Source organism: Phyllopteryx taeniolatus, chromosome 4, assembly GCF_024500385.1.
Source record: "Phyllopteryx taeniolatus isolate TA_2022b chromosome 4, UOR_Ptae_1.2, whole genome shotgun sequence".
NCBI lineage: Eukaryota > Metazoa > Chordata > Actinopteri > Syngnathiformes > Syngnathidae > Phyllopteryx > Phyllopteryx taeniolatus.
In genome coordinates, this window is record NC_084505.1 from 19,479,718 (window position 1) to 19,507,446 (window position 27,729).

Genomic DNA, 27,729 nt, shown 5'->3' on the forward strand with positions numbered 1-27,729 from the left:
AGCAGATGCCACAAAACAGCCAAAATCCAAGGTCATATGGTGGCGCTGAGCTTGGCCCTGGAGCGGTCCCTTGACGCACGAGGCGGCAATGGGAGGAAGGAAGGACGGGAAAAGGGAGGCTATTCAAAGCCTGTTTGTCTCTGGAAAACAAGTGTTATGGTAGCGGCTGATGTCCTACAATGTCCCGTGTGCGTGTTTGAGGGAACAATATGGGAGTGTCACATGGATATTGGCATTGACGCACCACTGCGAAAGCAGTGAAAAGTAAAAAGGTATGTTTTGATCACTATGTTGGTTAGTTAGTTACAGTCGCTATCACGATTACACAAAAAGTGCTCATTTATGTAAAAAAACACAACAATTTGTCCCTAATCAATTCCGTGTTTTCCAGCAAAAGGAGGAGCGTCGCCGCATACTTGAGCCATCTGAAGGTAAACATTGATGCGTGTGTGCTGCCTATTTGACACATTTGCCAAAATGCTGTGTGAGTGAGTGCCGTGCATTTGACACATGATGAAAGGTGTTTGGAGGTCGTAAGGAGATGGACTCACTAAAGAAGGAGCTTGAAGAAGAGCTGAAGCTCAGCACCGAGGACCCCAGGAGCCATGCCTGGTACCACGGACCCCTCACCAGAGAGGTACAACAATTTACAGGGAATTCATGCAAGTATGATGTAAATGGGAACCTACACGCGCGACTAATGTCGGGGCTTCAGGCTGCCGAGGCTCTGTTCGAGAGGGACGGAGACTTCCTGGTGCGTGACTCCGGCTCGTCCCCGGGCGACTATGTCCTGAGCTGCTACTGGAAGAACGAGCCCATGCACTTTAAGATCATACGAGTGGTCCTGAGACCCAAAAAGGTGCGTCATCAGTGGTTCTCAAGCTTTTTATACCAAGTACCATCTCCAAAATGATTTAGATTTCGAAGTACAACGTCCCAATTCCAACGGAGTTGGGACGTTGTGTTAAACATAAATAAAAACAGAATACAATGAGGAAAAGAACCATCCGGACTGTTATGGACGCAAAGTTCAAAAGCCAGCATCTGCGATGGTATCGGGTAACTTTTCAGTCTTTAAAAAAAAAAAAAAAATTTTAAAAAATTCTAAGTTAATGATTATTTGCTAACAATCAAGTTCGTCAGTTTGAACATGAAATATCTTGTCTTTGTAGTGTATTCCATTAAACATAGGTTGAACATGATTTGCAAATCCTTGTATTCTGTTTTGGCGACCGGTTAGAGCGTCAGCCTCACAGTTCTGAGGAGCCGGGTTCAATCCCCGTCCCCGCCTGTGTGGAGTTTGCATGTTCTCCCCGTGCCTGCGTGGGTTTTCTCCAGGCACTCCGCTTTCCTCCCACATCCCAAAAAAAACGTGCATGAGTTGGAGACTCTAAATTGCCCGTAGGCGTGACTGTGAGTGCGAATGGTTGTTTGTTTCGATGTGCCCTGCGATTGGCTGGCAACCAGTTGAGGGTGTACCCCGCCTCCTGCCCGATGACAGCCGGGATAGGCTCCGGCACGCCCGCGACCCGCGTGAGGAGAAGCGGCTCGGAAAATGGATGGATGGATGGATGGATGTATTCTGTTTTTATTTATTTTAGTTTAACACAATGTCCCAACTTCATTGGAATTGGGGTGGTACTTACACGGCGGTGGTCCTGAGGCCGGCCGGGCCCCCCGGGCTGGATGACTGCTTGGTGTCGGGGCTAACCTCAACCTTTTTCCTGTTGGGAAAAAATATGTATGCGCGTGTGCGTGTTTGACAGGGCTACTCCCGGGAGCTGTTCCAGTTCGAGGAGGACCGCTTCGACAACGTTCCCGCTCTGATCCGCTTCTATGTGGGCGGGCGACGGCCCATCTCCCAGGCCTCGGGCGCCGTGGTCTTCCACCCGCTGACCAGGACGCTGCCCCTGCGCGTCATCGCCGAGCGACAGCAGGCCGACTGTAAGAGCGCCGCAGGAAGATCGGCGGAGGGGAAGTCCCATCACGAACGCAGCAAGCGGCTCAGCTTCAGCAGCGCCCTGGGAGACGCCCTGCACATCAACCCTCTGCTCAGGTGGGCTGGAAGCCTTGCCTCGTTCGCCTCGGTACCAAACGCAAAGCCCGCTTCCTGATAAACCTCTCTTCCTGTGCGGCAGGAGCGGGAGTCACCCCGGCAACCTGGAGAACCTCGGCTGCAGGCCTTCACTTCAGTCAGCCCAGTCGGACAGCAACCTGAGGCCCGGTACCCGTCGCATTCTCTCACATACTGTATACGGACAAAAAGAATTGGTCTTAGCCATCCAATTGAGTCAGGCGTTGCCTTCAGGGACATTCTGAAATCACATTTATTTCCTCACGGCTCGGGATGTTCAGTATCACTTTTTTTCAGACCGACACCAGTACAACTGTTGACTCTTGAGTACTCGCAGAGTACCAAGTACCGATACCAATAGTACTTTTCAAACCTAAACGTTCAATGAACACAATGACAGATCATTGTAAAAAAAAAAAGACATTTCTCTCTTTCTGACACACACGATGATCCGCAGTGTAGCTCCAACTACTGACAAGGAGGACATTTTTTTGCCCTACGTATTGGTGGCTGGTCTCGGCAGCCTTCACGAGTTCTCAATACCTTCAAATGAGGCCGGTCTCTGCCCAATAGCGATACCTAGATATCTATTCGCAACGTTGTTCCAAATACCTAATTATCTAATCTAGTTAAGTCGAGTGTCCCAATAGTTTTGTGCACTTCATTAGCCGAGCATCATCCAGCGACGTTTTTCCTCTTCATCACGCAGGCGCTCCTCAGAAAGCCAAACCGGAGGACGTCGGCCCGCCTTCCATCTCGCCAGTGTTCCGCACAGGGAGCGAGCCCCTTCTCAGCCCCAAGCCGCGCCAAACGCATCCCTGCCACCCCGGTAACGTACGCGCACGCTGACATTGAATCTTTCTATTGGCCCGCATTGGATTGTTTACCTCATGTTTTATCCACTCACCGCAGGCGGGGGTGTGACGCTGCGGGGGTCCGACGGACAGCTGCACTCCCGAGCGCCCCCCAAGCCACTTAGGATATCTGCCGTGTTCCCCAAAGCGTACCGACCCACTCCGCTGTCAGACCGGAAAGACGACCCGTCCGCTTTCTATGACGAGCTGGTCGTTCAGGTCTGCCCCTTTCATGCGGGGACCCTGCAAAACGCACTTACAAATAGCCACATGACATTCAAATCATCATTCCCCATTCAAATGAATTGAAATGCCATCAATTCGTTCCAGTCCCCCCAAAAAACACACATTCCATTTGTTACCTTTCGAACAAAAGTTGGGAAAATTCCAGGTCAACTTTTTCACCCCATTCCATGTTGGTACGTTTCACTAAGAACGTTTCAAAAGTTCTGGGTCAACTTCATCACCCCCATTCTGTGTACCTTTCATACAGCTTGGTTGAAAATTGCTGGGTAGACTACGACTCCAAATTCCGTGTAGGTACCTTTCACACAGAAAGGTTGAAAAATGCTGGGTTGACTTCATCACCCCAATCCATGTTGCTACCGTTGATACAGAAAGCTGGAAAAATTCCAGGTCAGCTTTATAACCCCATTCCATGTTGGTACCTTTCACACAAAAGGCAGGGAGGGTAAACACTAGGTGGACTTCATCCCCCTGTTCCGTGTCGATACCGTTCACACATGAAGGTTGAAAATTGTTGAGTTGACGATGCCCCCACATTCTTTCACACAGAAAGTGGGGAGGAAAAGACTAGTTTGCCTTCGTCCCCCCCATTACACGTCTGTACCTTTCTCGCATGAAGGTTGAAAAATGCTGGGTTGGATTTCTCCTTGCATTTTGTGTTGGTACCTTTCACGTAGAAAGGAGAAAAACGCTGGGTTGACTATGTCCCCACATTCTGTGTCCGTACCTTTCACGCAGAAAGTCGAGTCAAGTCATTGCTTGGTTTAAGCAAGTCGCAAGTCAAGTCATGCAATCTCGCTCCAGTCACAACATACTGTATATTGGCGTGGTAACAACATGCTTTTTCACAACCCCCCCCTCCATAAATCACACTTAAAAAGGTATTCACACCTTTATAGAAGTTAGATGAAGAACAATTGCACTGAATTGCTTTAAAGTTGAACGCAACTTTATTTCTGAACAAACTATGCCGTGTGCTTTGTGATGACAGCCTTTTAAGTCCTACGGTTCTTAAGCGAAGCCAAGACAAATATAATTCGATGCGTATTACATCCCCACATTCTTTATTGGTATACTTCACACAGAAAGCGGGGAGAAGAAAGTACCTTTTGAAAAATGCTAGGTTGACTATGTTCCCAAATTCCGTTTTGGTACCTTTCACGCAGAGAGAAGGAAACTGCTGGGTTGACTTCCTCCCCCCCATTGTGAATATTCCGTCTTTTACAGGCAGTATGAAAGTGACTTCTTGTGTCTTTGAGTCCTCACATGTTACCTTGGCGTGTTCAGGTTCCTCAGTCCCAGCGCAAAGGCCACGTGGATCGACTACGAGCAGAGGAAAAGTGGCAGAGTCGGGCGCGGATCACCGAAACCTCCTTTGGCTTCCTGGATGCTGACAACGAGAGCGAGGCGGCGTCCCGTCTGCCGCGACTTCCCGACAAGGATCGCTTCGAACGTCCGCAGGTTCCGACCCACCGCACGACTCAACAGAGTGGTTGCATTCAAACTTCATGAATTCTTCCTTGACCCCGCCCTGTCTCTCCACAAATTCTCAGGAACTGCGTAAAGTTTTTCTTGCTTATTTCTACTCACTCCCCCAAAATGGCAGTGAAAAGGTCAAACTCCCCGGCTGAGGGGATTACAAACAGTATCTTCAATGCCAGTCCAAAGTTTGCAGTCTTCATACCCCCATTCCTGTGCGTGTACCTTTTGCGCTACAAAGTTGTAAAACGACACGTCAACTTTGTCGCTTTACTCTGTGTTAGTAAGTTTCACACAGAAAGGTAGAAAAATGCCAGATCCACTTCGCCACCCCCATTCAGTTTCTGTACCTTTCACGCAGGGAAGAAGAAAAAAATACCATGTTGACTGAGTCCCAACATTCTATGTTGGCACCTTTCACGCAGAAAAGTGGAAAAACACTATTTTGACAAGCTGTGTCAGTACCTTTCATGTGGAAAGGTTGAAAAATTCTCGAACTTCGCCTCGCCATTCCGTGTCGGAATGTCATGTTAACTGCATTCCCACATTCCGTGTTGGCCCCTTTCTCACAGAAAATTCTCTGTTGACTGTGTGTCCCCCCCCCCCCCCCACCCCATTCACCTTTCATGCAGAAAGATGGAAAAATACTGGGTTGAATTCGTCCTGCCATTCTGGATGTGTAACTTTCAAAATTCTGGGTTGGTTTCCGTACCTTTCACACGCACAGGTTGAAAAATACTATTTTGACTGTGTTTCTACATTCCGTGTTGTCACCTTTCGGGCAGAATTGTGTAAAATTACTGGGTTGACATTGTGTGTTGGTACCTTTCGCAAAGAAAATTGAAAAATACCGGTTGGCTTCGTCCCTGCATTCCTTCTTGGTACCTTTCATGTAGTAAGGTTGAAAAATGACATATAGACTGCATCGCTAAATGAATTGTTGGCTCCTTTTATGCAGAAACGTTCAAAAGTGCTGCATTAACTGCATGCCCGCATTCCATGTTGGTACCTTTCAAGCAAAAAGGTTACAAATTCTGTGTCGACTGCATCCCCACAACGTGTGTTGGTACCTTTCGCGCAGACAGGTGGAGAAATACTTGGTTGACTTTGTCCTGCGATTCAGTGTTGGTACCTTTCGCGCCGACGGGTGGAGGAATGCGATGTTGACTTGATCCCTTCTGTTCTGTGTCTGTACCATTTAAAATAACTCGACTGCTGCTTTACAGTATTTTAAATCTTTGACAGAGATTTAGCAAAATGTCTGTATCAGATTTATCCGCTTGTGCGTTTTACACAGACCACAGCGAGGCGGGATATTTGAAAGAAAGTCTCTCTTTTTTCCCCTCCACCACGCTCACAGACGGAGTGGAACTCGTGCTTCCAGTTGGAGCGGTTCCAGTCTCTGCTGTTGCCGGACAACAACCGTCCGCTGGAGCCGAGCGTACTGCTGGCGCTCAAGGAGCTCTTCGACCGCTCGGACCCCAACACTACCGCGCTGCACATACTCAGCGTGGACTGCCAGGTGGCGCGCATCGCGGGCGTGACGGCCGAACACAGGAGAACGATGGGAGTGGGCTCGGGGCTGGAGCTCATCACGCTGCCGCACGGCCGACAATTGCGGCGAGACCTGCTCGAGAGGTACCGAGTGCTCTCATTAAGAATCCGTATCCGCTTCACGCAATAGAAATAAGCAGAATGACCCCCCCAAAAAAAACCATAGTGATCACGTGCACACATGAGCACATCAGCAGAGCGAGCCCTCCCCAATGTGGCGCCCGAGACCAGATTACATTTGCCCCCTGGCAGTTTTAATATGGCATGTAGGAATACTCGGTTATGAAGTATTGATGATGATGATGATAATCAACTGCTTAGCACATCCGCCTCACAGTTCTGAGGACCCGCCTGTGTGGAGTTTGCATGTTCTCCCCCCCGTGCCCGGGTGGCTTTTCTCCGGGTACTCCGCTTTCCTCCCGCATCCCCAAAACATGCATGCTAGGTTGATTTGAAGATTCCACATTTAGTTTTTGTTTCTATGTGCCCTGCGATTGGCCGGCGACCAGTTCAGGGTGTGAACTTTTCCTCCTGTTGACAAAGAACACAAATTGGATGCTTTTCATATAAAATATTGATTAGATCCTTCATAAAAGTAATTATTATTATTATTATTATTTTTTTTTAAATGTGCCAAGCATTCTTGTATTTCATAGACTAAGCACTGAATAATTCTTTATTAATCCCCCCCCCCAAGTATCATTTAGAACTCGCGGAACTTTACTATTAACAAACCGTCTTCATAACGGAAAAGACAAAAGTGCACAAGAATGAAGACAACAACAAGTTTATATATCAGTCACATGAGTCGCACTAGTTCCATGTTGCCCCTCAAACTTTGTGGATACAAGTGCATAAATGATCCGAAGTACTCATTAAAGCCATTACGGTCTTGTCTTTATATGTTCATAAAAATGGTAAAGACGTGCAGTGTTTCTGACACTTTCACAAATTCATCCATATTTCCGATATAACACCATCCATTTTGCCGTGTGTAATTATGTGAATGCAAAATGGCCGCCGGATCCCGGCACTCCAGATGTTCAGCGCGATATGTCTTTACGGTTATCGATGAAATGATATGCCGATGAGCCTTGGATTTGAGCCTTGACTGCAGGCTTAGCGTTTTCCTACACTATGCTGCCTAATTGGTGAGCCGGCGCTGTGTCGTGCCATCTATCGGGGCGCTCCCCTCGCCAGTTGTTTATGATAACCGCCGCCCGGCGCAATAGAACTAAACACCGACGTCCCCGCAGGCACCATCTAATTGCGTTGGGCGTGGCTGTGGACATCCTGGGCTGCACGGGCACGGTGAGCCAGCGGGCCACGGTGCTGCATAAGTTCATCCTACTGGCGCGGGCCCTGAAGGAGCACGCCCGCGACCTCTACGCCTTCTCCGCCGTCATGAAGGCGTTGGACATGCCTCAGGTGGGCCGCAACTGCCGACTTTGTCGGAATGATGTGAATAGGGAATATGACTCCCCATCGACTGTGACTTCACCACTTTATAGCGCTGTTCGAATGTGCGGCGGGTATCCAAAGTCTACACACCCCTGTTCAAATCCCAGGTTTTCGTGATGCAAAAACATGAGCCAAAAGGGGAGGGGAGGAAACATGAACAACTGCGATAATGCGCTGTGGTCCAAAACTACTTTTTTTATTGGACTAATGAGTCAACAACAGTACATAGTGAACGAATGCATGATTCCCAATCAAGCGACTGCGTTTGCCTGAATCACTGCACAGGGATTTTAAATGGACTTTTTAGTCAACTCGATGCAGTAGTAGACTATATCAAAAAATCTGACATTATTCTTGTTACATGATGACGTTTTATTCTCAAAAGATTTGACTTTATTCTCCTATCCTACTATTGCAACATTGGTTCTTTTTTCATATTTCAATGAAATACAAATTAAGTCTGGGGGAAAAAAAATGTATTCTCATGAATTTGACATTTTTTTGACCAAAAGATTTACTTGTTACTTTATTCATTATAATTTGGATGTCCAATGACTTTATTCTCAAAATATTACAACATTTTTATCTCGAATCCCCCAAAATATACATTGATTCCATTTTACTTGAAAAATCCATCCATTTTCTGTGTTGCTTATCATTACTAGGGTCGCGGGCGTGCCGGCGCCTAGCCCACCTTCGGGCGAGAGGCGGGGTACACCCTGAACTGGTCGCCGGCCAATCGCAGGGCACATAGAAACAAACAACCATCCGCACTCACATTCACAATTGTCACAAAAGTCTTCCATCAACCTAGCATGCGTGTTTTGTGGGGAAGTGGGAGGAAACCGGAGTACCCGGAGAAAAGCCACCCGGGCACGCGGAGAACATGCAAACGCCACACCGGCGAGGCCGGATTGGAACCCGGGTCCTCAGGCAGTCGTCCACCGTGCCGCCCCATTTTGGGAATATTGGAAAAAAATACTTTATTCTTGTAATATGGCTTTTTAGTCTAAGAATAAATCCAAATGTTTTCTCTTATTACATAAAAAATACAACTTGAATCTCCCCAAAATAGGAATGTATTTATCATAACTTTATAAATCATTCATTTAAGTAATAGTGTGAAAAATACTAGATTCTCATAATGTTACAACTTTTTATTAAGAAAGTCTGACTTTGTTCTGCTAGTATTACAACAGTTTTATGTTGAAAGGAATACTTAAAATCCTTCCAAAAAATAGGATTTATGAATATAAATAAGATTCTGAATGAGTTGATGTTTGTAATATTCGCGGTAAATGACTACCTTTTTATTCTTAAAAACTTTGGACTCCGTTCTACTGACATGACAACATGTTCATATTAAAGAACTAAAACTTTCAATTTGAGAAAATATACATTTCTTCTCATAAGGTGTACTTTTTTTCTCATAAATCGGAGTTTAATTTTTGGGCCAAAAAAAGCTTGATTCTCGTGTATTCACTTGCACGCAGGTGGTGCGACTGGAGATGACGTGGCGCTTGTTGAGGAGGAATCACACGGAGAGCGCCGTCCTGTTCGAGAAGACCCTCAAGCCCTTCATGAACTCGCTGAACGAGAGCGACGGTAAGACGCGCGCAAAGCCAAAGAAAAAGCCAGGGCCCAGCTGGGCCAGACAAATATTTGAGCTCAAGGGGCTACATTTCAATTGTTCAAAACAATTGATGGGCGTTGAGGTAAAAAAAACAACAAAAAAAACAACTTTATTTTGATATTTTTATATCAAATAATAACAGATATCTATAACTAAATATTATTAATATATGACATTTTTGTAATGTATATTTTAAATGTTTATTTAAATTGTTTATTGTAATATTGTTTTACCATACAAAATACTCACTTTTTTGTTTTGTTTAATTTTACTTGAATATTTAAATGTTATTATTCAGAAGAAAAAAAATAAACAATTATTTAACAAAATACATACAAACCTTGTTACTATATAATAAAAAAAAGTTGTATATTTTTCTTGAATTTCTCTATTGTGGGACTAATAGAGGTTATCATATAATAAAAAATAACCTGCTATTTAATCAAATAATTACAAAAGAACTTGTAACTATGTAAAATACTTGGCCAATTTTTTTCCTCTTATTTAGATTAACCATTTTTGATTGAATTAAATTAAAATGTTAACTATTTATACAAGATTATTTCACAATTTCTTTTCTTTTACGATAAATAACAACCAATTATTAAAATGAATATGTTAAATGTATATTTAAGTGTTCATTTTACTAATATGTTTCTTTAATTATTTACAGTAAATAAATCAATCAGTTGTTTAAAAAAATAAAAACAGTATTTTATTTATTTTACCAAACTTTCAAAGAACAAATGACTCAATTATTTCAGTCAAACTACACGGTGTGTGTGTGTTGTGTGTTTTGGGGGATCTGGTCAGATCGATGTTAAATGTATATGAAAATACATATTTTATAATGTTCTTTTCTCATTTACAATAAATACATCAAGTGATTATTTGATCAAATAAAACATGTTAACTGTATATATGTAAAATACTTGATTTGACTAATATTTGGATCATATGTACGATGAATGAATGACTCAATTATTTCAGGCAAAATACACAACGCGCATGTTTTAACGAGTGTCGTGTGCGTGTGTGCGTGTTGAGAGAGTGTTTTGGGCGGTGCAGTGGCCGTGCCCCACCTGGTGCCCGCGCTGCTGCTGCTGGAGGGTGAGGACGGCGTGGAGGACAGCGAGCGAGACGTCCAGACGCTCTACGACGTCCTACAGGCGGCACGGCGCCACGCCACGCACGCGCGCGACTACCAGCAGCACGCCAGCGCTCTCCTCAAGGGTACGCGCGCCCACACCCACCCACACACACACACACACACACACACACAATCACAATCACTTTTCAACTCATGCCCATGTAGCCAGCTGAAATGCTGCAGGAATTCTACATTTTAAGTCAGAAAATACGCCTTCGTTCTTGTAATAGGCCGTCAAGAGCTTTATTCGGAAACTATACGAAGATATCCATCCATCCATCCATCCATCCATCCATTTTCTGAGCCGCTTCTCCTCACTAGGGTCATCGGGCAGGAGGCGGGGGGCACCCTCAACTGGTTGCCAGCCAATCGCAGGGCAACATACAAACAAACAACCAACCATTTGCACTCACAGCCACACCTACGGGCAATTTAGAGTCTCCAATGAATGCATGTTTTGGGGATGTGGGAGGAAACCCACGCAGATATCATTCTCTATTATGTTTTTCTTTTTTTTTTTTTTTTCCACCAGAAAAAAATATTTTATTCTTGGAGAAATAAATAGTATACTCCTTTATTCTGATATTTTAATTTTAAAAAAGTCCAATTTAATGACCGTAATATTAGAAAATCTTTACGTAATTTTTTTTTTACTTTAATTATTAATTTATTTTCACAATTTCATTGCTTTTTACAAAAAAATTACTTTTGTCTGCTATTTACTTTTCCCACAAAATAGAATGAATTTTATATCAAAATACTTAATTATTATTATTATATTAGGACTTTATTATAATTCTTCATTTTAATTAGATTTAATTCTTGTAATATGCAGTTTTTTTTTAAATAAAAACTTTTTTTCTTGTAACATTATGACTAGGTCAAAAAATACCATTCTGCTCTTAAAAAAAAGAAATATGACATTTTATGTAAAAAAAAAACCAATCAAACCACTGTTCTCATAATATTACAAAGAAATTATGTCAAAAATGCATGCTCCTATGTTTGATTTAAAAATAGATATTTGTGTAATATTATACATTTTATTTCCATAATTTAGGCCATTGCGGTAATATTATGACTTGGTTTTAAAAAACTATTCTTTATGATCATGTTTTTAATAAAAAAAACAAAAACAAAAAAAGGACTTTATGCTTGCAATGTTACGACGTTAATCTCGAAAAAAGCCATCTTTCTCATAATGTTTTTTTTAAATGTACCAAATCAAAAGGACTGACCGCATCCCTCTCTAGGCGACTGGACGCCCATCCCCGAGATGCTGGAGGCCTTCCGAACCGAGTTTGCCCTGCGACTCTTCTGGGGCCAGTCGGGCGCGGAGGCGGACAAGAACGAACGCCACGACAAGTTTGACAAAATTCTCAGCGTGCTCTCGGACAAACTGGAACCGGTCGAGATCAGACCCGAACCGACCCGGCCCCTCAGCTGAGACCGTGGAAACTGCTGTCCTGATAAAAAGGTGATTCCAGTCAGGATGAGAGAAATCTTTGTCAAAGTTCAATCAAACGGATACAACCGGTGGACCTTTCGGTCTTTAAGTGGACCACAGCCCAAACTCCCCCAATCTGCTTTTTGTGAGGACGAGGAGTTCGCCGTCATTTCTGTCCCAACACAAAAGCGCATTTTTACATTCAATTCTACGTGCAAGCAGTGGAGCCCATCGAGGCGTCTTTTGTGATGAAAATGTTATTTTGCGTCAGGACAGAGATGTCCTTGTGCAAATGAGCCGAATTGGATTGCGGCCCAACTACGCAGTTGTACCAACTTCTCCGACGTGTGATTTTGAGTCGAGGCAGAAACAGCATAACAGACAACGCTTTGTCAAATAGGAAATGATGTGAATACAATATGAGCACGTCTGCCTCACGATTCTGAGGACCGGCTTCAAGTACATACATACATACATACAACTGGACTCGTCACTCTTTAGCTTGACCGGAGTTGTACAAACGTCACCTCTATCTTTGGGGATGAGAATGTGATTTGAAGAACTCCTTGTCATAGTTCAATTGCACATATGAGAGGACTCCTGAGTCGAAGAGAACCGCAGCCGCGCAAACGTTCCAAAGATTTTGCGATGAAGGCGAATTTGGACATCACAGAAATGTCGTGGTTCAAGCGCGGCCCATCTGGGCGCTTGTCCACTAGAAAATGAGCACATTGTGGTTTTCCACTGATTCTGGATCAATGTTGGCGTACTCGGCTGATGCTTGCCACACTACAAAATGTTTTTTTTCCACTTGTGTAAATATTATCGTTGAGTAAATTCACTCGCAGTATTTTGACATATGAACACATCAATAATTAGCACCGCAACTCGACTCGCATCAATAAGATCAGCAAGTCACGTTATACTTGGTTCATATTTAATGTTTATTATATTTCTGTTTACAATTGAGCCGTTTTCGCACAGCGTCCTCGTGCCCGTTAGGCCCCAAATGCGGCGCAGACCGTGTGACCCTGAATAGGCTCCTAAACTAAGAATAATAGTCAAATCAATGACATCACTGTGCCTTTGATAGACAAACGTTGACGGTGTCAAGTGGGCGTGACGTAGGAAGGGCCGCCCTAAAACAACAACAACGCAGCAGATTTTCACTTTTCACAGCAGTTTTTGCAAAAAACAACAAGAAATGCAAAAGACAGGATTACTGACTATTCTTAAGATTTCCTAATATTGTTTTTTAGCTTTGAAAATGCTATTCCTGTTTTTTTGTTCTTGAAAAAAATGACTTTTTGAAAAATTGTTGTGAGATTGACTTTTTTTTCTTGAAAATACTTTATGCTCATTACATTTTCTCCAACAAATATGACCTATTATTATTACATTTTAAGCAAACAATTATGACTGGTTTTGTAACGATTTCAATCATGAAAAAAATGTAACATTACTTTATATTTTTAAGAATAAATACCTTTTTATTTAGAAAAAATACAACAATCTGATCCATGAAGTGAAAACTTACTAGTTTGATCTGTTTTTTAACAAATGTTTTCTCATAAGATCACTACTTTTTCCCCCAAAAGATGTCTTTATTTTTGTAATATAATTTAATTATAAATTTAAAAAAAAAGCTTCATTGTCGTAATATTACGTTTTTACTGGTCATTTTTTTGGGTTAAAAAAATGTAACATGCTGTTTTTATTCTCTCCAGAAAATACATTTTGGTAATTTTTGTAAAAAAATATGACTATCCCCATACGATTGTGACTAAAAAAAAAAAAGAGAATATTTTCATAATACATATAAAGACTATCGGTTAGAATGTTTTTTTTCCCCCTCAACTTTATTCATAATATTAAGCTTGAATGCAACTTTATTCTGAAAATGATTTTCTAATAAGATTCCAACTTTTTTTCCCCTTCAGAAAACATGACTTTATTGTGGTTGTATCGTTCATCTTGGTAACTTCCGTGGAAAGACGATATGTTATTTTCCGGAGTAGTGGTTTCGTTCAGTTATTTCGATTTTTGAAAATGACAAAAGTCCAATCCGATCGGGAAAGCGGGGCACAACTTCAGCAGGTTGCGAAATAAAGTGTTTGTTTGTTTGTTTGTTTGTTTGTTGTCACGAAATGCACTGTGAAAGAAGTTGTCCATTTTCTACATGGAGAAGTTTCAACCGCACGTTAGGAGGAGAGTTTGACGTAGGAGGACGGGATGAAGCCCTCCTCCCCGTTGGCCCGCAGGACCCTCATCCAGCCGTCGCCTTTGTCTTCCTCCATGACGCTCAGGAGCTCGCCGTCCGTCACCGAGATGGTGCCCTCGCTATTCCCTGCGTGCCAAAAGCAAATGCGTCGGCGCTTCAAACGTTGGGAGACCGCGTTAGGGGCAGAGGGAACGGTGCCCCACCACACGGCGCCTTTTGTGTCGTTGACATCATCAAGTGGAAACATAAGCTTCGGTTTTTTTTTGGGGTTCTTTTTTTCTGAAAATAATTAGATTTTACTCTCTTAAGGTTACGAGGGGGTTTTCCCAATTCAATGTGACTTTATTCTTGAAAAGACCATTTAGAATATCACGATTGCTTTTTTTCCTCCATTGCGCTTTTCAGGAAAAAATGACAATCTGGAAAAAAAATACAGCTTCATTCTAATATTACATCTAAAAGCTTCTTTATAAACATGAAAAATACGACTTTGTTATTAACAGAGACAGCTTTACTGTCCATTATGTTTTTCTAAAAAAGACTTTCATATTTTTTATCTTCAATATACTTGACTATATTCTCATAATATGACTTTTTAATCCTGATAAATTTAGACTTTATTCTTAAAAAAAATCTAATGGAAAAAACTACTATCTAAAACTACATGACTTTATTGTTATAGGACTGTTACAAAATGTAGTCTATAATTTTTTTTCTAGAAAAAACCCCAACAAAAACGGAAAACAAATAGTATAATGACATTGTGTTTAGCATGGAAAATGCAGCTTTATTCTTGAAAAATAAAACCAACTTCTCTAGTCCCCCCGAAAAAAGGTTTATTCTGGAAAATACTATTCTCAGAGTAAAGGTTTTTATCTTAAAAAATGGGCCTATGACTTCATTCAAAAGAAATGATGATTACTTTATTTTTAAAAACGCGACTATATTCTATTGTGTTTTTTCCCCAAAAAGCCCGTTTGATTCTTTAACAAAATGATTCTCACGACCTTGATCACAAAATACAAATGAATCTAGAACACTTCACTCTTGAAAAAAATACAACTAATATTGCTTAATTACAAGCATTATTAGTTATACAAAGAAATGCAGTTTTGAAATCTGCCTAGTAACAAACAAGCGGACCTAGCTAATTGTTTGCTAGTGTGGGGGAAAAACCTTCAAAGCTGTACAAAGCCGTGCACTGGCTGAACTCGTCAAAGTCGTCGTCAAACTCGGTGTAAATGTTCTGCTGCTTCTCAGGCGTCACGACACTGTGGACACACGCACGCACGCACGCACACATAAGAGCAAATGTCATCAGTTCCTTGCGTTGTCCCTCAGAAAACAAGTTTGTCCTCACGTGTTTGGCGCGTGGTGGCTGTTGTTGTTGTTGTTGATGGCGTTGGCACATTCGTCTCCTCCCACCGCCTCGGACAACCACGTCTACGGAAGCACGGAAAAAGCGTGACGAGGAGCGTCGTAAAAAGCCGCTTCTGCCGTTCTATTGTTGTACTTCGTATTTGGCGATCTCGCCACGCAGGTATCCCATGTTGTGCACCGTCTCGGCGATCTTGGGTTCCAAAGTGGACGGGTCTCCCAAGTTGGCGTTCTGCTCGTACACGCCCTTCATCTTTTCCAGAGCCTCACTGACACACACAAATGCACAAATTATTACTTTGTATAATTACACTTGATTTTTCATTCAATTGTAGTAGATTTGTCAGTATACTCGGATCTATTTCAGTTCATATAGTTACTTTCATTTCAAGTACTTTTTAATTACAAATATGGAATAGTGTTTCATTTGTATTCTATTCACAAAATCCAACGTCATTTTAAAGATGTATTTTCATTGTAAATCAATTTGTCTTCAATATTTATAATTACAGTCAATTATGTCTTTAAATTTTTTTATGAAATGTAGAATGTAATCATACATTAAATGTATTATTTCATTAGATCCTTCATTTAAAGTAGGCATTTTGGAATATATTTTTCGAATTTGATGGCATTGTACAAATTCATTTCAGTAGTGTGTTTTACCGACAAAATGGCCTTCAAATTCAATGTTATTTCATGTTTATTCATCTTGACTTGAATTGAAACTCATTTACATGTGTTTCCATTTCAAATGTGTACATGTTAAACATCTGTCATTCAAAATATCAATTTTTTGAAATGATTCCTTTCACGTTGAAGTTTTTCAATGTTTGCCGCGATTCAAAAGCGGTGCCCACAGAGAATGGATGTTATTTCCATTTTTGACACACTGTACGTGGCGCCATCCCTTCAATGTTAAATGACCGCACACTAACCGACCGTCCGCTTTATTGGGAACAGCCAATAAAGCTCTGGAGCCGGCCGCCGCCGCAGCGAGCGAGGGAGGGTCGGCGCTCTTCACCTGGTCTCCTGCTCCATGTGAAGCTTTTTGAACACGTCGTGGATCTTGGCCTGCAGCTTCTTCTTCCTCTGCTCGGGGGGGAGGTGAGAGAAGTCCTCGGCGGGAGGCGGCTACACACACGCGCACACATTTACTGTACGCGTCAACGATGCCGACCACCGCGATTCCACACAAAAGCCACAATCGTTCGTTCTTTTTGTCTTCTGTGATGTCATCGCAAATCTTCCCCACATTTTGGTTCCCAAATTTGCTTGCGATTTGGTCAGAGTTAGTTCGGATTCTTTCAAATGATATTTGCTTTGCTTTGGTTTGGTTTGGTTTTACCTTCATTCTTTTGGGAAAAGTTGCCTTCATGACATTTTTGTATTACTATTATGAATTGCATTTCATATATGATATCATGACATTATGAATTGAACAGAATTAAAGGCAGTCACGTAGGGTGTAATATGTTAAACTATCGCACACTCCATTTCAAATTACATAACGCATTTTTATAAAAACTCGAATTGCAAAATGAAACCAACACTTAAAGAAATGAGAATTCAATTTAATTTCATAATATTAAAAAGAAAATTCCAAATTCAATTAAAAATGAAATTTAAAAACTAAAATTGAAAATAAAAATAAAGAAACAAAGAAATAAAATCAAGAATTGCGTTAACACAAAATCCAAAAAAACCCTGAAAATTCATTAAAAAGCAGAAAAACTTAATTGAAATTACAACTCAAATTCAAAACATTTTGTTTTAATTTTAAATAGAAATGGAACTTTAAAATTTAAAAATCAAAATACAATTTTAAATAAGTAAAAATGACAATGAAAATTACACACTTTCATAAAAGACCTAACAAAAACTAAGAAACAAAACAATTAATCCAACATGTATAAACTAATTTAATTAAAATTTAAATTATGTAAATTTGTTGATGAAATACAACTTAAAAAATATTGCTAAAAATCGATTTGAAAATGCAATTGTTATTTAATTTAGTTTTCTCAATTTGATTGGCATTCTTAGGCTAAAAAAGCAAACATTTAATAAATAATATTTTCCCCCAATTGACATCCATTTCCTGGCTACTTGATTAGGTACACTTGCACAAAGCTCCAATCAGGTATTAATATGACTAACCTTTTTATTTATCTATTATCTTGTACTTAGTTGTACTTAATTGCGCTACAGCTTACCGACAGATGTTCCTAATATTTTGGCTGGATGAGATCACCAAAATATTAGGAACAACTTTTGCTCAGATTTTCCGTCACTATATTTTTGCAATGCTGTACCAAATGAAGCGGCCATTGGGTATGACATCACAGAATCAATGATTGATTCATTATTATTGTCAAGAAATGAACAAACAAAACAGCACCTCCCCGCACCGTGAGATCAAATGATCAAATGTTACCACGTGTTTCTCAGCATGCGACGTCTGGACGGAAAGAGAGCATCGTTCATTTGAGTGTGACACACACACGTGAAAAACGTGGAAAACGTCAAATTCCCTATAATGCTGCGTGTGTTCCAAGTGCTGTTTGTGCGCTGTTGTGTGGAGAGGAAACAAGTCAGTGCAGGAATTAGACAGGCCCCACGGGGAAACCACAGGAATGTGCACTTTGTTTTACAAGGGTACTCGCTTTTCAGCATTCTTTCTTTCTTGTGTGTGTGTGCGCGCGTGTGTGTGTGTGGATTTTAAAGCTGTTGTCGTGGCGACCATAGAAGAGGGTTAGGGTCAACAATGGACGGAAACAATCTTTAAATACCATGAGCATAATTGGACTTACAAGGGCACAAATGCAAAAAAAAAAACCACAAATAATGATTCCCATATAACCTGAACACTGGTGACCAATGACTAATGATGTATCTGACCAATGGCACATGCTACGCTTAACGAATGACATGTAGGCCCAACGGTGACGAGTAAGTGACGTGATGGACCAATCTCTGGTGCTGCGTGTTAAATGCCTGACATTTAAAGCGACCGATCCAGGTACGCGTGTGTGTAATCACCTTGTGCTTCCTACTGATTGGCCACAGCTTGGATCGAAATTTGGGAAGGTTGAGGCTGGAGTCGGAGCTGGCCGCTTTGATTCCCTGCGTGTAGTCCTCGAAGTCGACGTCGGAAGGACGCTCGAAGCCCGACTTGTGCTGCTCCACCAACAGCACAGAGTCCTGATGGGACCGAGACAAACAAAATGAGCGCGCGCGCACACACACACACACACACACACACCTTGAACTCATTAACGCACAACCTTGAACACGAAGAAACCAAAACACAACATGAACACAGTAGGACAACACTTGAAGACACAAACACATTAACAAACAATCGGAACACAAACAAACCACCTTAACATAAAGACAAACACACACACACAACACACAATATGAACGCGCAACCTGAACCTGAAGACAAAAACACACACTGGACACATTAACCAAACATTTGCCGATGTAACCTCAAAACAAGCACACAATCACACAAAGAACCCCAAACAAATCCACACAACATGAAGATATTGACACACAACCCACAAACACAAAGACACTAATGCATCTCTGTTATTGACCAAAAGTGACCAGTCATGTGCTTGAGAACTATCTGCACCATTTGCACAATTGTCACTGTTCCAGATTGTCGCTCTAGTCATTAGTCATTTCAAACTGCTCTCAACTGCATCATTCGCACAGTTGTCAAAAAGGAAAGAAAAAAGAAACATTGTATTAGCATTACCGCATTATCGTTAATCTTTCATTGCTCAGTGACTCACTGTAGTCTATTTTTATGTTTTTATGTCTCAAAAGTATTTGGGGCAAAATGGCTGTACGAGAGCGGCTCCAACTGCCGGAGACAAATTCATTGTGCGTTTTTGACACACAACATTAACACGTTAACACACAACCTGAACATAGAGACACAAACACTCGTTGAACGTATTTACACGCAATCTGGGCAGAAACAAAATTGAACATAAACAAACAAACACACAACATGAACACATTAACTCACAACCTCAAGACACAAACACTCAACCTAAACACAAAAACACACTCAACACATTAACACACAACCTGAATGTAAACACACACACACACACACACACAGCTTGAATATAAAACCACATTGACACACACAATGTGAACACACAACCTGAACATGAAGACGGAAACACACTGAGCACATTTTCACACAACCAGCGTTTTTGTGTGTTCAGTGTGTAGTATTTGTGGTGTGTCAGCGTGTGACCGGCCTGCTTTGCGTCGACTTTTGCTCCGGCTGCCGAGATTCCGTCCAAACATTTGGAGATGATGGGCTGCACCTTCTTCTCCAAGTCGGAGAACTGGCAATATCCATCCGCCAGACGACGAATCCGACGCTCGTCTAGATCCTGGAGCTTCTACGCACAGATGTACACACGATGTCAACCGGTGCATACCCACAATGCACTGCATGCGGGTCTCAGCAGACCACGGGACGTGTTTCCTCGTAATCCATGTCTTTCGCGTGTTTGTCTTCAGCAAACTGCTTGCGGGCTTCCTCGTTAATTACACTGAGGAACAATTGGAATTTTTTTTCCCTGTCAAGTTAGATCTTTATTGTTGATGAAAAGGCTGATTCCCAAATTGTTCTAGCACGTCACGTTTTTTTTCTCCACAGCTCACCGTGGAGATAAGCACAATTCCACTCATTAGCTGCACTAAGACTTGCGAGCTGATTACGATTGGACTCATCTACAGCTACGTGGCAACTTGTTTGTGCAGTCACAATTGAGACAGTGCGCTGATAAGCGTGTGCAGCTCCCAATAGGTCAGTAGTATCAATATCTGGAAACAGAAAGCTAGCATAGTAGGAATTAAGAGGATTTGTGCCACGTCCTTTGTAAAACATAATAGTGTTAAATAAACATTGCAGTCATGCCTGTTTCTTTCATATTTCATTGTTTGAAGAGTTTTGTAAAACAAGTACAGTACGTTTCGTATTCTTTAAGAAAATGGGGATCTACAGTTCAAAAACTTGACGTGATAGAGAAAGACTGAGATCAGTTTTGGATTCCGCACCCAAAAAAGAGATAAAAACAGCTGTCAGACCTAACTCAACAAAGATTGCGTTCCCCGGTGTTATCTTCAGAGGAGGCTTCCTTCTGGGACGACAAGGCAAGCGACGTTTTTGCCAGCTTGTGAGCTTCAGGGCCTACCTCCTACCTGGAGACGAGTCGGCGACCTGATGGTGACTCGAGTCTCGGCCGATCGCGTCCCCGTCACGTCTCCCGGAGACGAGCCGTGTCGCCTGGGAGTCACGATAAAAACAAATTTCCGTGTCCTTTTGGAGACTTTTTCCAAGTCTCCGATGAGGAGACGTCTCCCGCAAGGTCTCTGCGACATCTTCCAGACTTGCTGCAGAGACGACTTCCGATTTCCGGAGTTCTTTGTGTCATATTGAACTTCCAGTGAGCAAAATATGAGAGAGTGCGAGAGCAATGACACTCAATTGAACACCACCTGAGACCTTGTAACACTAACGGGTCACATAACACCGGGCAGGAAAAATGGCTAATTGGGCCCCATTTGAACATTTTGGACATTAATGGCTGTGAGTCGAGTTATTTTGAGGGGACGGTAAATGTACACTGCTATACAAGCTGTACACTGACTACTGTTATTATTATGATGCTCTCACGTTGAATATTTGCGGTATCTCGGTGTAGTAGTAGTAGTTCTGCTCCTTGTTGTACTTCTGTAGTTGCGCGGCGTAGTCGTTGCGGCATTCCTCCGCCGTGTGCGTGCGGGCGTGCGCGTGCTGCTTGGCCTTCGGTGCAGGAAGAAGACAAGGGACGACAAAGTCAGCAGGAGAATGATGCTGAGAAACAATAAGACACGGATAACGCAACGCAGCCTATGAAAGCTCGAGCCTCGTCTCTCAGCATTCCCACAATAAGATTTGGGAGAAATAATGCCACTGCGAATGCTTGTCTTTCAGCATCCACCAATTTTGGTCAACCTCACTATTGGGACCGTGATTGACGGTCCATTTTTCAACCAATCAACGACAGTGAGTGCTCGTCCCTGAGCAGCCAATGTACTTTTTGTACGGGAAATAAATATTATGACTATATGTAAGTTGTTGTCTCTCAACATTCGCACAATATCATTTTCAACACATTTTACTATTACCGTACTGTAAACCTAATATGATTGTGAAAGCCTGTCACTCAGGATTGATCAACTACGAACGTTTGTCTCGAGGCTTTGCCCCAAATCACATCATTGATCAAGTATAACTATGAATGCTTGTCTCTTTGCATTCCCACATTTTGTAATTGTAATATTGTGACTGAGTCCTCAATGCTCAGCGTTCCCACAATATGATTTTAGGCTTAACATTGGATTACTGGGAATGATTGTATTTCACCATCCATTTTATGATGGGAAAGAAAAAGGAGTACATATTTGTACGTTTACTGGATCGGTAATTGTCATACCAACGCACATTTACACATTTGCTAAACGAAAGGAAATGTGACAGCAAGCTGCCGGATTAGCCCGATAAGTCTCGAGACTTGCGACATATAAAGAGGAAAAAGAAAGATAAAGAAGATAAACAATCAAAAGAAAAGCATCCGCACAAATGTTTTAATAACGTCATAACAATTCTTTTGGACGCACAATATCATCAGTGGGAATGCTTGTCTCTCAGGATTGAAGTGTGCGTGTGTGCGTGTGTGCGTTTACTTTATCTACGTCGATCTTTGTGGCGTTCGCGTCGTTCTCCGTTTTCTCGGCCTGTTGTGTTGCTTTTTCAGCCTCCGCCCACTCCTTGGCGAAGCGCCTCTTTGTCTACAGACACACACACACACACACACACACACTTAACGCATTACAATACAACCTGAAGACACAAACACCAACTTGAATGCACGCATACACACACACAACCTAAAGACACAAACACACAACCTGACAACAAAAACACATACTGAACACATTAACACTCGACCTGAACAACAACAAAAAAAACACACACTGAACAAAATAACACAAATGTGAACACACAGCGTCATGTGACTTACACTTTCCAGCTGTTTGAAGCTGCTCTCCAGGTTCTGTTGGGCTCGCTTGGCATCAGAAAGGTGCTGTGAAGGCAACACGATGCGTTCAGTGACGATTGTCGCTACGCCTGCTGTTGTGTGCGTTTAACTCACTGCTTTGCGGTCCTGTTTGAGGTCCTGCAGGAACTTGATGAGGTCCACGCAGATGTTGGTCATCATGTTCTCGCCGATCAACTCCCGCTGGCCCGCGTAGTCGTTTAACTCGTTCAAGATCTCCTGCAAGGCGGCGTGGTTGCTGAACCTGAACGCAACACACACACACACACACCGCACACAAAACAAAACATGCTTTGAACACACAATACGAACAGACAAACGTATCATACAAATAAACCACCTGAACACACACACATATGATGAGAAATATGAACACGCAGCATCGACATGAAGACAAAATCACACAACCTGAACACGAAGACACAAATTCACAGCCTGAATAACAAAGCACAGACACACAACTTTAAGAAACAAAAACACAAAACACAACTTGTACCTAAACAAACAAAACAAACACACACACAACTTCAACCTGAAGACACAAGAAAAAAACACAACAACAAAAAAACAGAACATGAAGACGCACACAATTTGAGCACACAAACAACAACAACCTGAGCCTGAACACAAAAAAACACAACCTGTACATGAAAACGCATGCACACAAATGGAAGACACAAAAACATGACAGAGAACCCAAAGTACACAACAAACAAATTGAACATAAACCCAAGCAGACACACAACAACGACCCTGAGACAACAAAAAAACACACAACCCGAAGCCACAAACACGCAATGACACAACAAACAGCTTGAACACAACAAAAACACACGTCATCATAAAAACACACAAACACAACTTTAAAACAAATACAAAAGACGTAACCCCAACGCACACACACAACCTTAACACAATTAGACAAAGACACAGCCCGAACACACACACTCTGAAGACACCAAAATACACTAACAAACTTGAATGCGACAAAACACACACAACCTAATTACACAAATCCACAACCTTAACATGGACTCTCACACACACAAACACAGACACACACATGCGCACACACACGCCTATACACACACAACCTTGACACAAATACACAAAGATGCAAACACACATCCTGAGCACGACGACGCAATGACACCACCTGAACACAAATACACGAACACACAACCTTAATAAGACATGAAAGACACAACCTGAACATTGAGACACAAACACACAACCTGAACACAAATATGCAAACACACCACTAACAACTTGAACACAACAAAAACATACCCTGTTACACAAACACATTACCTGAACATGCATGGAATCACAAACACACACGCACACACACGGTCACACACACACACTCTCACGACCTGAAAGTGGAGACACAACCTTAACACAAAGACGCCAACACGCAATGACCATGTAGTAGTTATTGCTGTAGTTGTGTTGTGACCTGCAGTCTTGATCATCTTTGCTTCCTTTCTTTGCGTACTTCTTTGACAGACTCCTGCAACACACGCAGTCAGCGTTATACAATCGCACAATGACACACACACACAAGGCGAGCGGCCCACACCTGAGCTGCTTGGCGTAGTTCTGCTCGAGCTCGGTGCGCTCCTTGACGAACTTGATGTAGCGCTCCACTAGGTCCAGGCCCGCCTGAGTGTGCTTGTCGATCACGTCGCCCTGGTCCTGACGTCACATCACACAGACGCACTTCACGTCAGCCATAATGTTGCAGTTTCGTTTTCAAGACCACGATATCCGAGACCAAGACTTACCAGGGGCCAGAACTCACTGAGACCAGGACAAGACCGAGACCGAGACCGAGACCGAGACCAAAACAAGCCAAGAACATAAAAACAATGTGAAAAACCATGACAAGGTTGAACAGTTCAAGGTGGCATATTTTGGCTGCTCAGACCTCAGATCTCACATGGACTTAGGATACAAGTGTCCATTTCAATGAGTTCGATTCAACTTTACTCGTGTCAGTAGTGACGGTGACAACGATGACGGTGATGACATCATGACGTCAATGATAAATGGTCTTTCACTTTTATAGCGCTTTTGTACCATCAAGGTACTCAAAGCGCTTTAACACTGTCCGGGGGTTCGGCGTCTTGCTCAAGGACACTTCGACATGGTCACACGCGCTCAGGATCGATCCGGCAAAACCACCATACCACCTGAGCCACGCCGCCCACCACGGAACTCTAAAAGTGTCAGTGCTCATGATGATGATGAGGATGAGGATGATGATTTGCTGATTTTTCAGTGGGACGATAATGCGTTGTAGGAAGGAGTCCGGCCCACCATGAAGTCATGCGGCCTTCTGTGAAAGGCCATTGTACACCGCCCTATGATGTCATCAACATCTTTTACAGTCAAATATGCGCTCAAAAACAAAAGTGTACCTGAACATACACACGGCACGCAATACGAACGCACAACCTGAACATAAACAAATGCACAACAACTGAAGACCGAAACACACACGCACGCACACAATAAAAAACAAACCCACACCAACTGAAGACCAAAACACACAACCTGAACATGACCACATACACAACACACAATATGAACACTGATACATGATACACGAACACGCAACACACAATGAGAATGTGGACACATAAACATACAGTATGAACACATTTTTGAACCTCAGCACACACATGACACACAACAACTGAGTACCAATACATTTAAACTGCACCAGGACACACAACACGCGCACAAACATGCATGCATGCATGCACACGTACACACGTGTGCTCACACATGACATGAACACAAAAACACATTATTGTGAAGACACAACTTGAACCACAACATACACAAAAGAATTGCTGCAGTGTCTGTTGCAGTGTCTTCCCTAGTGTGAGTACGTCGTGTAATTCGTCTCCAAAGACGAACGAAAAACACAAAAACATAGACAGAACTAGAACACAAGCGCATGTCGGCACACGTTTGAAGTCAGCCAAAAAAAAAAAAAAGTTGCGTAACGCGAACGTTAGCCTTCGTAGCAGCCGAACAAATGTGACAGTCACATCGCCTGCGACACGTTGGTCTTTCCTGGCAGCAGACGCCGCCGACACCAATGCCGCGCCACAACCTGGTCCGACTGGTACCACACTTGCGCTTGTGTGTATTGTGTGTGTGCATGTGTGTGTTGTACACGTGCGTGTCTTGGGAGTGAGTGTATATGTTGTACAACCCCAATTCCAATGAAGTTGGAACGTTGTGTTAAACATAAATGTGTGTTTTGTGTTTCTGTGTGTTGTGTGTCTCGTGTACATGCGTTGTGTGAAAATGTGTGTTGTGTTTTGTGCGTGTATTGTGTACACACATCTGTTGTGTAACTGTTTTGTTGTGTGCGTGTTATATGCATGTTGTGTGTGTTGTGTGCGCATGTGTATGTTGTTGTGACATACATGAGTTGCATGTGTGTCGCGTACGTGTGTCATGCATATGCATGTTGTGTGTTGTGTAGGTTGTGTGCGCGTGTAGTGCATGTGCTTTGTGAGTGTTGTGTGTACATATGTGTGTGTATTTTGTGTTTGAGTGTGCTGTGTTCGTGTCGCATGCACATTGCTTGTTTTGCATTGTGCGTGTTTGTCGCGGATGTGTTTTGAAAATGTGTCGTGTGTTTTGTGTCTGTGTTCTACGTGTTGTGTTGTGTCTGTGGGCATGTGTGTTGTGAACATATTGCGTGAGTGTGTGTGTGTGTGTTTGTGTTGTGCACGTGTGTCGTGTACATGTGCTCTGTGTGTGACAGAAAGCATGATGACATCGTTGGAATTGCCACACACTGACTAAGACAAAGACTCCACCTAAGTGATGTATGTCAAGGGCAAAGGTTAGGCGGCGTCCTGGAGAGGAAGGAAAGCGGGACACAATGGAGAGGATGAGGACGCCAGCTGACCCCCAACAAGATGGCTCTGCTGGTAACGCCCTTCAGTCGTCATATGTCTGTCTTATGTCACACAATATGACGCCATCCTAAACTCAGCCGCTGACCGACGAACAGACGGAGAGACTGACGGACGACCCTGCAAGCGCCACCGAGGCCTGGAACCAGTCCGACCGGCGCTTGGATTATTTCTAGTGTGCACGGTGGCGGTTATCCTGAAGGGAAAAGTGCGCTAACTGATTCAGTGTCATCGAAAACAACGAACTAACGAATGACCAAACGAACTAAATCATGAAAACAAAAGAGCAGTACATCAAAGGAGCGAGCAAACTCAATAACAAAAAAAGAGAAAACGAGGGAACCCAGTCAATAACGAAAGAATAAATCCATTGATTGACGAAGAAACGAGCAGGCGAGGGAACTCATGAAAGAACAAATGATTGAGTTTACGGAAGTATCGAACAAGTGAGCTAACTAACTAACTAATTACACTTTCACATTGCAGTAAATTGACATTTCGCATTTTATTTCACAGTAAAACAAAATGACAGTTACAGTAGTTAACTACAGTTTTCACTGCATCATGGGTCACACGGAGAATTAGTGGCCTCGCCTGTGTGGAGTTTGCATGTTCTCCACATGCCTGCGCGGCTTTTCTCCAGGTACTCCAGTTTCCTTCCACATTCCCAAAACATGCGTGGTAGGTTTATTGAAGACTCAATTGAATTGAATTGCCCATAGGTGTGAGTGCGAATGGTTGGCTGGCAACCAGTTGGGTGTGAGGATAAGCCATACGGAAAAGGAATGAATGAATGATCATGCGTGTTTCTGTTACTCATAGTCCGTGAACGTGTGTCTCATTTAACACTGGCTTTACACGTATGTTGCACTTTGTTTTCATGAAACCCTGACTGTGGGTCGGCTGCAATAAAGTGACATGCCGGTCAGTTCTGCTGTATGCTTAGTGAAGCTGAGAGAAGCGTTACCTGGCCTCTCCTGTTTACCTCATAAGCTCATGTTACTCATCAGCGCCGCAATTCATAACAACATTGATTTGACACTGTCGTCCGTAAGTACAGTGATCAAGTTTACTTACAACTTTGTTGCCAGTAAGTTACTGGACAAACCCTATGAAATGTCTTACAATGTAAAGAGTGAACTACTTCATG

At 42.6% G+C, this 27,729-nt stretch overlaps 2 protein-coding genes across 6 annotated transcripts in view; one reads left to right on the plus strand and one right to left on the minus strand.

Annotated features, from left to right (window-relative positions):
* The window catches only part of sh2d3a (SH2 domain containing 3A), a 20,508-nt gene extending 7,293 nt beyond the window's left edge, over positions 1 to 13,215 (plus strand). For 2 of the 4 annotated variants that reach the window (XM_061770314.1, XM_061770316.1), the window contains 13 exons: positions 392 to 431; positions 521 to 637; positions 716 to 859; positions 1,767 to 2,056; positions 2,139 to 2,224; positions 2,784 to 2,903; positions 2,987 to 3,147; positions 4,462 to 4,635; positions 6,014 to 6,291; positions 7,464 to 7,635; positions 9,162 to 9,273; positions 10,349 to 10,534; positions 11,705 to 13,215. In XM_061770314.1, the coding sequence (XP_061626298.1) occupies positions 392 to 431; positions 521 to 637; positions 716 to 859; positions 1,767 to 2,056; positions 2,139 to 2,224; positions 2,784 to 2,903; positions 2,987 to 3,147; positions 4,462 to 4,635; positions 6,014 to 6,291; positions 7,464 to 7,635; positions 9,162 to 9,273; positions 10,349 to 10,534; positions 11,705 to 11,898 (2,074 nt within the window). In that variant the 3' untranslated portion in view covers positions 11,899 to 13,215. Of the gene's footprint in view, positions 273 to 391; positions 432 to 520; positions 638 to 715; positions 860 to 1,766; positions 2,057 to 2,138; positions 2,225 to 2,783; positions 2,904 to 2,986; positions 3,148 to 4,461; positions 4,636 to 6,013; positions 6,292 to 7,463; positions 7,636 to 9,161; positions 9,274 to 10,348; positions 10,535 to 11,682 lie in introns of all 4 variants that reach the window. The other 2 variants (XM_061770317.1, XM_061770315.1) reach the window with 2 other exon arrangements.
* Positions 12,825 to 27,729, minus strand: part of trip10b (thyroid hormone receptor interactor 10b) — an 18,332-nt gene continuing 3,427 nt past the window's right edge. The window contains exons 3-16 of one of the 2 annotated variants that reach the window (XM_061770318.1): positions 24,218 to 24,333; positions 24,095 to 24,148; positions 22,732 to 22,879; positions 22,600 to 22,662; positions 22,262 to 22,366; positions 21,210 to 21,338; positions 19,783 to 19,929; positions 18,539 to 18,700; positions 17,934 to 17,957; positions 16,521 to 16,630; positions 15,633 to 15,765; positions 15,480 to 15,562; positions 15,296 to 15,390; positions 12,825 to 14,245 (exon numbers count right to left, since the gene is read on the minus strand). In XM_061770318.1, coding sequence (XP_061626302.1) covers positions 14,100 to 14,245; positions 15,296 to 15,390; positions 15,480 to 15,562; positions 15,633 to 15,765; positions 16,521 to 16,630; positions 17,934 to 17,957; positions 18,539 to 18,700; positions 19,783 to 19,929; positions 21,210 to 21,338; positions 22,262 to 22,366; positions 22,600 to 22,662; positions 22,732 to 22,879; positions 24,095 to 24,148; positions 24,218 to 24,333 — 1,515 coding nt within the window. In that variant the 3' untranslated portion in view covers positions 12,825 to 14,099. The remainder of the gene's footprint in view (positions 14,246 to 15,295; positions 15,391 to 15,479; positions 15,563 to 15,632; positions 15,766 to 16,520; positions 16,631 to 17,933; positions 17,958 to 18,538; positions 18,701 to 19,782; positions 19,930 to 21,209; positions 21,339 to 22,261; positions 22,367 to 22,599; positions 22,663 to 22,731; positions 22,880 to 24,094; positions 24,149 to 24,217; positions 24,334 to 27,729) is intronic. The other variant, XM_061770319.1, reaches the window with a different exon arrangement.